Source organism: Rattus rattus, chromosome 2 (assembly GCF_011064425.1).
Source record: "Rattus rattus isolate New Zealand chromosome 2, Rrattus_CSIRO_v1, whole genome shotgun sequence".
Lineage (NCBI taxonomy): Eukaryota > Metazoa > Chordata > Mammalia > Rodentia > Muridae > Rattus > Rattus rattus.
This window is the reverse complement of record NC_046155.1, coordinates 173,778,507-173,789,497: the sequence shown is the minus strand read 5'-3', so window position 1 is coordinate 173,789,497 and position 10,991 is coordinate 173,778,507. Positions and strand designations below refer to the sequence as shown.

Below are 10,991 nucleotides of genomic sequence, written 5' to 3'. Positions count from 1 at the left end.
TACCTATGAGGTTGGAGCCCAGGGTCAGTCCATGTATAGTCTTTGGGTAGTGGCTTAGTCCCTGGAAGCTCTGGTTGGTTGGCATTGTTGTTCATATGGGGTCTTGAGCCCCTTGAAGCTCTTTCAGTCCTTTCTCAGATTCCTTCAACGGGTGTCCCGTTCTCAGTTCAGTGGTTTAATGATGGCATTCGCCTATGTATTTACTGTATTCTGGCTGTGTCTCTCAGGAGAGATCTACATCCAGTTCCTGTCGGCCTGCGTTTCTTTGCTTCATCCATCTTATCTAGTTTGGTGGCTGTATATGTATGGGCCACATGTGGGCCTGAATGGTTGTTCCTTCTGCCTCTGTTCTAAACTTTGCCTCCCTATTCCCTCACAATGGTATTCTTGTTCCCCTTTTAAAGAAGGAGTGAAAAATTCAAATTTTGGTCATCCTTCTTGATTTTCATGTGTTCTGTGCATCTAGGGTAATTTGAGCATTTGGGCTAATATCCTCCTATCAATGAGTGCATACCATGTGTGTTTTTCTGTGATTGGATTACCTCACTCAGGATGATATTTTCCAGATCCATCCATTTGCCTATGAATTTCATAAAGTCATTGTTTTTGATAGCGGAGTAGTATTCCATTTTGTAGATGTACCACATTTTCTGTATCCATTCCTCTGTTGAAGGGCATCTGGGTTCTTTCCAGCTTCTGGCTATTATAAATGAGGCTGCTATGAATATAGTGGAGCATGTGTCTTTGTTGTGTGTTGGAGCTTCTTTTGGTTATATGCCCAAGAGAGGTATAGCTGGGTCCTCAGGTAGTTCAATGTCCAATTTTCTTTTCTTTTCTTTTTTCATTTTTTAAAATTTTATTCTTTAGCAAATTTTTTTGCTTTTTTAATTGGATATTTCTGTATTTACATTTCAAATGTTATTTCCTTTCCCAATTTCCTGTCCATAAGCACCCTATCTGATCCCCCTCCCTTTCTTCTATAAACCCCCTTACTGCCCCCTGACATTACCTTGCACTTGGATTCTAACCTAGGGAGGACCAAGGGCTTCTCGTTCCATTGGTGACCAGCAAGGCCATTCTTTGCTACATATGCAGTTGGAGCCATAGGTCTGTCCATGTCTTTGAGTATCAGTTTAGTACCAGAAAGCTCTGGTTCATTGGTATTGTTGTTCTTATGGGGTTGAAAGCCCCTTCAGCCCTTGTGATCCTTTCTTGAATTCCACCATCAAGAGTTCTGTTGTAAGTTCAGTGGTTTGCTGCTAGCATTCACCTCTGCATTTGACATGCTCTAGCTGTGTCTCTCAGGAAAGATCTATTTCCAGTTCCTGTCAGCATGCACTTCTTAGGTTCATCAATCTTATCTAGTTTTGGTGGCTGCTATATATACATGTATGCCACATGTACGGCATCCTCTGAATGGGATTTCTTCAGTCTCTGCTCTAAACTCATAGATATTGTTGTTCTGACTTTTCAAAAGGAGTGAAACATGCACATTTTGGGCGTCCTTCTTCTTGAGCTTCCAGTGGTCTGGGGACTGCATCTTGGGTAATTTGAGCCTTTGGGCCAATATCCACTTTCAGTGAGTGTATACCATGTGTTTTTCTGTGATTGGGTTACCTCACTCAGGATGATATTTTCTAGTTCAATACACTTGTCTATGAATTTCTTGAAATCATTTTTTTTGATTGCCGAGTAGCACACCATTGTGTAGATGTACCACATTTTCTGTATCCATGCCTCTGTTGAAGGGCATCTGTGTTATTTCCAGCTTCTGGGTATTATAAATAAGGCTGATATGAACACAGTTGAGCATGTGTCTTTGTTGTATTTTGGAGCATCTTTTGGGTATATGCTCAGGAGAGGTATAGCTGGGTCCTCAGGTAGTTCAATGTCCAATTTTCCGAGGAACCTGAATTGCAGACTGATTTCCAGAATGGCTGCAATCCCACCAACAATGGAGGAGTGTTCCTCTTTCTCCACATCCTCGCCAGCATCTGCTGTCACCTGAATTTTTGATCTTAGCCATTTTCACTGGTGTGAGGTGAAATCTCAGGGTTGTTTTGATTTGCATTTCCCTTGTGACTAAAGATGTTGAACATTTCTTTAGGTGTTTCTCAGCCATTCGGCATTCCTCAGCTGTGAATTCTTTGTTTAGCTCTGAACCCCATTTTAATAGGGTTATTTGTCTCCCTGCAGTTTAACTTCTTGAGTTCTTCGTATATGTTGGATATAAGCCTGCTATCAGTTGTAGGATTGGCAAAGATCTTTTCCCAATCTGTTGGTTGCTGTTTTGTCCTAACAACAGTGTCCTTTGCCTTATAGAAGCTTTGCAGTTTTATGAGATCCCATTTGTCCATGCTTGATCTTAGAGTGTAAGCCATTCGTGTTTTGTTCAGGAAATTTTCTCCAGTGCCCATGTGTTCAAGATGCTTCCCCACTTTTTCTTCTATTAGTTTGCGTGCATCTGGTTTGATGTGGAGGTCCTTGATCCACTTGGACTTAAGCTTTGTACAGGGTGATAAGCATGGATCGATCTGCATTCTTCTACATGTTGACCTTCAGTTGAACCAGCACCATTTGCTGAAAATGCTATCTTTTTTCCATTGGATGGTTTTGGCTCCTTTGTCAAAAATCAAGTGACCATAGGTGTGTGGGTTCATTTCTGGGTCTTCAATTCTGTTCCATTGGTCTATCTGTCTGTCTCTGTACCAATAACATGTAGTTTTTATCACTATTGCTCTGTACTACTGCTTCAGTTCAGGGATAGTGATTCCCCCAGAAGTCCTTTTATTGTTGAGGATAGTTTTAGCTGTCCTGGGTTTTTTGTTATTCCAGACTAATTTGCAAATTGTTCTGTCTAACTCTTTGAAGTATTGGATTGATATTTTTATGAGGATTGCATTGAATCTGTAGATCGCTTTTGGTAAAACGGCCATTTTTACTATATTAATCCTGCCAATCCATGAGCATGGGAGATCTTTCCATCTTCTGAGATTTTCTTCAATTTCTTTCTTCAGAGGCTTGAAGTTCTCATCATACAGATCTTTCACTTGCTTGGTTAAAGTCACACCGAGGTATTATATATTATTTGGGACTATTATGAAGGGTGTCTGGACTGCAGGGGACCTGCCGCTTGAGTGCCTCCATTGATTTTAATATCACTACGCCATGCATTTATATTTTCTTGATTTGCCTTATCCTAGCAGAAGATTACTGAAGACTTCATTAAGATGATTCCAAGAGATCTAATTACTGGGTTCCTCCTCCTGTTAGAAACTTTCATTGGACTCATGGGTAACTTGCTGCTTTTAATATTATACATGTACATCTTCTTAATTCAGCCTCGTATGAAGAAGCCCGTAGATATGATCTTCACACATCTAATGCTTGTCAATGTTTTGAGCATTGTCTTTAGGCTGATACCAGATGTCATGGCCTCCTTTGCAGTCAGGCTCCCTTTCCACGACGTTGCATGTAAGGCAGTTTTATATGCATACAGTGTTACTAGGGGCCTTTCCATTTGCACTACTTCTCTACTGAGTTTATTTCAAGCCATGACTATTCGTTCTAACCATTCCAAGTGGGCATGGCTTAAATCCAAGCTTGAGTCATACATTTTTCCATCACTCCTCTTCATCTGGATCATCAACACATTTATCTATTTTCCCATGGTTCAAAACATAAAGGGACAAATCAACTTCACTGTTGTGGCTTCTAGGTATTCGCAGATATACTGCCAAAGTAGCCAGGTTCGCTATCACTCCACCATGTCAATTGTCACTTCACTAATGATTAGAGACATCCTGTTTGTGCTTCTCATGATGTGGTCCAGCCTCTACCTGGTGAGTGTCCTGTTCAGACACAACAGGAGAACACGGCATGTCCACAGTTTCAGTGTCTCCCTCCATGCATCTTCTGAAAAGAAAGCCACCCACAGCATCCTTCTGCTTGTGGGTTTCTTCATATTTTTCTATTGCTCAAATACTTTTGTCACCTTCTATTTGTTTTATAGACCTAAGAACAGCCCACTATTGGATATGATTACTAGAGTTTTATCTTCAGCCTACCCAATCATCTGCCCTTATGTTCTGATGAACAATAGGAAAATTATTTCCAAATTCATTTTCTCCCTATCAAACTCTGAATGTATCTTTTCTACAAGAGGATGCTATGGCTAATTTGACATCCTAAACTCACTTCTTCCTTAGCAGATTCTTTATCAATCTGACAAAAATAACCATGGTTAAGAATTGACAGATACTGCTTTGTTTGTTTGTTTGTTTGTTTGTTTGTTTTTGGTTGCTTGAGACAAGATTTCTCTGTGTGGCTCTGGCTGTCCTTGAATTCTCTTCATAGACCAGGCTGGATTCAAACTCAAAGATTTACTTGTCTTTGCCTTTGGAGTGCTGGGATTATCCTGGCTAACCACTCCATTTTTAAAGGACAGGGCTTCACATAAGCTGTGCTGGCCTAAAAGTCATTTTGTACTGGAGATGACCTTAGACTCCTGTTCTTCTTGACCCATCTAATTTTTAAAGAGGTGGTATGTTTTTAATATGAGACTTGGAAGATTTCATAGGAACAAACATATATTAAGAAATTAACAGTTTTATATGACTTCGTGTTTAACTTTTACACTGAACAAATCCAATATGAAATAGTATTATAATTTACTTTATATGTACATGTGTACATGTGAACTCTTTTAATAATTACATAGAGTGTCCAATAGATAATGCTCCTAAATTTTAAGTGCAATGAAATCTGGTGTCATTTTATAGCACAAAATCACATTTTTCCCTAAGTGACCTACGACCTGCCTTGGTTTTCCCATTTGCTCAGTGCAAATGTCTTGAGTTTTTTCTCTTGAGGTCTGCCAAGGATTTTATGGGCTTTTACTTCCAAGCATTTTGAATTGCCATCAGCAGCAACTTCAGGCAAGTTGGCATCTCAATCTTCATCATCTTAAATTTGTGCTTCTCCATCCTAATCATTGATTATTGTGGTGTAAAAGAAAGGTGACTTTAATTCTAAGAAAAATACAGCAAGTAGAAAGTTTACTGTTGCATGTATGGTTGATCTTTTATGAAATTATTCTTCCCTGAGCTATTTTTATTTATATATTTGTTAATCATACCCATAATGTTCTGGTACTTTATTAGTGACAGCAAATAAATAATTCAGAATAAGAAGACTGTGTACCATATTTAGCATGTAGAAAAAGTATATCTTTGCTGAGTAGATGGTTCTGTGGATAAAACACTTGCCATGCTAGTATGAGGACCAGAGCTCAGAACCCTGGAGCCTATTAAATGCCAAGTGTCTGTGGAGGCCTGCCTATTTCAGACTCAGAAGATGCTGACAGGGATCCCCAGAGGAATCTAGCTGGGAAGACTAGATATGTCAGTGAGTTCTGGGCCTGATTGGAATGGATAGTTCCCCTCAATGGATAAAGGTGGAAGAAGGATGGGAGATGATTCCTGATGTCAACCATGGACTTCTACATGCATGTACTTGGAAGTTGCAAGAGACCATACCATTCCCAGTTAGATGTCTTTTTCTGTGTCATGGCTGTGAATTGAGAAGTAAGTTCTCAGCTACTGCTCCAATGCCATATCTGCCTATCTGCTGCCATGCTCCCTTCTATGCTGGTCATGGACTCTAACCTTTTGAAGCAATGAGCCCCAAATAAACATTTTCTTTTATAAGTTGGTCATGGTATCTTATCAGAGCAATAGAACTGTAACTAAAACATTATTCCTATTTTACAGATGAGACAGAAGTATAGTGTCATAGGTTCATTTCTGTTACTGTGATAAAATATCTGAAGAGAAGCAACTCAAGGGAGATAGGTTTTATCTTAGCTCTTAATTCCAGGTTATAGCTCATTATTATGGAGGACTTTAAATCAGCTAGTCACATGCCCTCCACAATGGAGAGCTGAGAGAAATGAATGTGTACATGCCTCCTCCTGGCTTATCACTCTCACTATACTTATATAGTCCATGTCACCTTCCTAGGGAATGGTACCGCCCATAGTCTATGGCTTCTAACACCAGTTAAGAATCAAGAAAATATCCAGAGTCATGTATACAGTACACATGTGTACTTAATCTAGTCAATCATTCATTGACTCTAGGTTGTCAAGTTGTTATTATAGGCAGTAATTGTCAATTGTTTGACTAAGGTCACCTAGTGTATAAAAATTGGAACTTGAATCTGGTTCACATGCACTGAATTACTTCACTGTGTTTCTCTCTTCTTCTAATAAAAAAATTAGATAAAACAAAACCAAATTGGAATTGGATACAACTCACAAACAAAAGGAAAAGATCCCAAGGAGGAACACAAGAAACAGAAGCTTACTTGCTCACACACTCAGGAATCCCATGAAAACAGTAACCTGGAAAACGTAACATATATGAAACAGCTGGTGCAGAACTGTGCAGGCTCCATGCATGCTGCCTCAGTCTCTGTGAGTTCATTTAGAGAGCCTTGATTTCTTGGTGTCCTCCACCTCACTGGCTTTTTTTTTTCTTCCACAAGGTTCCCTTAGCCCTGAGGGGAAAGATTTGATCTAGATATCCCATTGTGGCTGAGTGTTCCAAGGTCTCTCATTTCTGCATGTCTGGCTATGGGTCTCTGTATTTGTCCTCATTTGTTACAGGAGGTTATGAAGGAATATGGTGGGAACCTGGGCTGGAGATAGCCACATCAAGATTAACATAAGAAGCCAGTTGCCAGAGAAACTGAAAGTCCATGCAGCCTAGGCTTCATACAACAAAGAGAGCATGTACAGGCCTGTTTCAGACTGGAAGCCCTTCCCAACCTGATTGTCATACATGAAATAACATACATTCACTAATGTGTACAAGAGGACTGGAAGGTTATTACCTGGACTGCATCTAAGGTACAGAGAATCCTTGCTTTGCAAACTGTGTGTGTGTGTGTGTGTGTGTGTGTGTGTGTGTGTGTGTGTGTGTGTGTGTTGGGGGGGTATACTGCAAGTGTAAATGTCATATAAGGGGGTCATATGCCTGATGACCTGGTCATTTGGGGCTTTTTCTTTCATCTCCCTAGCCCACTCTTATTCTTGGAAGTAGTTCCCACTTTCAGTTCTTTCTTTTGAGACAGGGTCTCAGCATGTAACTCTGACTGACCCTGAACTCACAATGTGCACCAGGTCAGCCTTGAACCCACAGCAACCTACCTGTTCCTGACTCCTAAGTGAGCGCTGGGATTAAAGGTATGAATCACTTTGTTTTTCCTTTCTTAAGGAACTGACTTTTTGCCTGGTGGTCTGGAAATTTTCGGTCTTTTTCTGAAGTCCCCATTCCATCCCTTTTCTGCCATGCAGATGCTTGCAGACTTTAGTTGCTGAACATGCCAGTTTTCTTGAACCCTGACCTAGAAAGGAAGGCTTTCTCTTTTATTCTAATTTATCATCCCAGCATCTCTATAGGTTACAGGTTGCCTGCCCTGTCTTGTGTTTTTTTATCCCCTCAAATACTAATGAAATTAATAGTCTCAAGTGCTTTTATTTATGAGAACCCCAAAAAGAACCTGTTTATTCAGTAGTACTCATGCTCATCTTCCTGCACTGGGTTCCTGTTTCCCTCATTCATTCATTCATTCATTCATTCATTCATTCATTCATTCAGGTTGCCCCCCAAGTCACACCCACAGGGACAAGAGTACCCTATATCTGTACCACACAAAGACCTGAATTTCTTCCTCTAGTCACATTCTGCCCTGCTAACTGTGGTATTCTTTATGGTTGTCAGTGCCTGAGCTATTAGGGACCCTATAAATAACTGTGCAGAATAATAGACCAGAGCAACACATAACTGATAATAACTGACTGGAATTTCCCCAAGGGCACTCCCACTTCCCCTAAAGCCCTGCCTATCTCCTCACATCCTGGTTTCTCAGGGACCTCCCTACATCTCTTTATTAAAAAAATATATTATTTATTTCATGTGTATGGATGTTTTGCCTGCATGTGTGTAAGTGTATTGTAGGGGCCAGAGGAGGACATTGGATCCTCTGGGACTTAACTTACAGATGGTTGTGAATTGTCATGTGGATGCTAGGAGTCCCACCTGATCCTTTGCAAAAGCAGTCAGTGCTTTTAACTACTGAGCGGTATCTTCAGAACCCCTCCAATCTTCTTATTACAAATACATTCACATTTCCACTCTTTTGAAACATCCCAGCTTTTCTAATATTAGCCCAATCCCTTTTGTTTCCAGTCAATCTTCCCATCACACTGCATTCCTTCATGTTCATCCCAGTTTGCTTTGGTCATTGAGTCCCCCCACTGACATTCCTAATCCCCCTTATTTTATCTCACCCCCTTCTGCACCAGGATCACTATGGCAACAGCAACCTTTGGATTTTCCCATTACAATGAGATCCCCATCACAATGAGATGTGCCTGTTGCCATGGAATCTCTCCTCTACCCCAAGCCAGGATCTGGGCCCAGGAATTCTCTTGACCCGAGTAAGAGCCATGGGGGATCCCCTATTGTTTGGGTAGTAAAAGACCCACTCTACTTTCCCTTTGACTAGGTGCCTAAAAGCTCCTACTTTCCACCAGTTAAGAATGGACATGGGCTTGAATTCTTAGCAACAAGGTTTGGGCACTCGGCACGAGCTCTAGCTTACCACAAAGAGCATGCGCTCAGGCAGCCGAGCGACGCTCAGCCTCATGGAAGTTGTAGTTTTCTAAGTTCTACAGCTGGTGACCAATGGGTGAATTGGATGGGGACAGGTTTCTCAAACTGGGATCTTAAGGGTAGGCAGAATTGTCGCCACAGCCACAGAAACAACAGAGTGAGTCCTGGCTAGTTGGCCAGTTCTTTTTCATCTTACTTTTTCATCTTACTGCTTACTTTGCACCAGGAATCCGGGATAGGATGGAGAATTAATTCGATTTTTTTTTTTTTTTTTTTTTTTGTGAGTGTAGAGTATTGCTCATAGACTGATAACAACTACAAATATGGGTCAGTGACCGAAAACAGTATGTTAATGGATAAATAGGATGCTTTGAATAAAGAAATTCAGGAAATGTTAGAATCTTTGTACATATACTCATTTATCCCCACAGAGTCCTATGAAGTAAGCGCTATCATTATTCCCAAACTATAACATAAAAGGGGCTAGAAAGATGGCTCACCAGGTTGCTGCCTACCCTGACAACCAGGATCGAATCCCAGGGACACACATGGAAGCAAGGTCCTACTCTATCCTCTACTCAAAACTAACTAATAAACAAAAAATGTAACATCTAAAGAGTTTAACCAACTGAAAGCTACATGGCTGGTGCCATGGATGTAGGCACAGGCAATGGGTTTTTGTACTTAAAGAAATTAGCTGCAGTGCTAAGCTGGAAAATGAGTGATAGACTTCCAGATGACGGTGTGTGTCAAAGGAATGAGGCAGAGAAAGTGGGAGGACAAGATGAGGTGATTGTGGAGAAACTACTCAGGGTTGGTCTTCGGGAGGAGATGAGCTTTGTACTGGCCTAAAGGGACTGATTTTACTCATGACTTGAGCACTTGGAGTGTACTCCAGGGGGGTCACCGTCCTAGGTTGCTTTTTGTTGTTGTAATAAACACCATGACCAAAAGCAATCTGGGGAAGAAAAAGAAAGAGTTATTTGCTTTACTGGTAACAGTTCTTCATCCAGGTCAGGCAGCACAGGAACCTGAAGCAGGAACTGAAGCAGAGAACATGGAGGTATGCTTGTTACTGGCTTGCTTAGTTACCTTTCTTAAATAGCCCAGGCCAACTTGTCTAAAGATGGCACTATGTACAGTGGGTTGGGTCCCTCTACATCAGTTAGCAACTAAGAAAAATGATTCTCAGACATGTCCACAGGGCAACCTCGGAGGCTACCTTAATTTGCTTTCTGTCACTGCAACAAAACAGCATGACCAAAAGCAACTTGGGAAGGAAAGATTTATTTGACTTACATATCCCAGCTTATGTAAAGTCCACTAAGGGAAGCCAAGCCAAGAACTCAAGGCAGGAAGCTAGAGGCAGGAACTGAAGCAGAAGTCATGGATGACTGCTGCATCCTGGTGTGCTCTGCATGACTTGTTCAGCTTGTTTTTACCCAGGACCATTGCTGAGGGGTGGCACCACCTGTATCAGGGAGCAATCAAGAAAATGTCCCTACACACAGTCTAATAGCATTTTCTCAATTGAGGTTCCACTTTATATTTGACTCTAGTTTGTGTCAAACTGACAAGACAAAACAAAACTCTAACCTAACCAGGACAGAGGCATTTTTTTTTAAAAGCTGATAATCCCTTTTCCCAGGTAAGTTAGATTTGTCAAGTTGACAAAAACTATGAGAGCAATTAATTTTGAGTTTCTGTTTTGCCTTCCCTGAAGCAAAATCTTTTCATATATACTGTCCCTGTGCCAAAAACACACATCACCCTGTTTCTTGTTTGTTTTGTCTTGGCAAACATTTCTTTCAAGGTGAAGTGCTTCAAAAGAAGAACCATACCCATTTCACTAAATCTCTATGCTCTATTTGTTTCTAAATTTATTTTTTGCCTTACCCACATGTGTGTGTGTGTGCATGTGTTTGTGTGTATGTGTGTATCCATGAAGGACAGAAGAGGGCATCAGATTTCCTGGAGTTAGAGTTATAAATGGTTGCAAGTCTACTCATGTCATACTGGGGGGATTGTACTTAGGTCTTCTGCAAGAGCAGCAAGTGGTTTTTAACCACTAAGCCATCTCTCTAACACCTTGCATTCCTATTTCTTATGTGCTCCCATATCAATTTTGTTTTGTGGATTGTGGGAAGCAAGGGTATATAGGCAGTCCTCTTGGGTGACCCAGGACACATCAGAAGTAGATGCTTATTGATGCATATCCAGGGTGTGTTTCAGTTGTTAGCATAGCATCACTGTAGCCACAGACAGTTGACGTTCAGTAAGTCCAGTCAAACGAGATTTATGGATGAGAATACA

The 10,991-nt window shown here is 40.9% G+C and overlaps 1 protein-coding gene across 1 annotated transcript; it reads left to right on the top strand.

The window, feature by feature from the left end:
• The first annotated feature begins 3,230 nt into the window (after window positions 1–3,230).
• Window positions 3,231–4,178, top strand: LOC116894511 (vomeronasal type-1 receptor 4-like). Its single transcript, XM_032896213.1, has one exon. The coding sequence runs from the start codon at window positions 3,231–3,233 to the stop codon at window positions 4,176–4,178; it is 948 nt and encodes a 315-aa protein (XP_032752104.1).
• Window positions 4,179–10,991: the final 6,813 nt, after the last annotated feature.

Coding starts and splice junctions, on each gene's coding strand:
- LOC116894511 (XM_032896213.1), top strand. CDS start 3,231: ATGATTCCAAGAGATCTAATTACTGGGTTCCTCCTCCTGTTAGAAACT.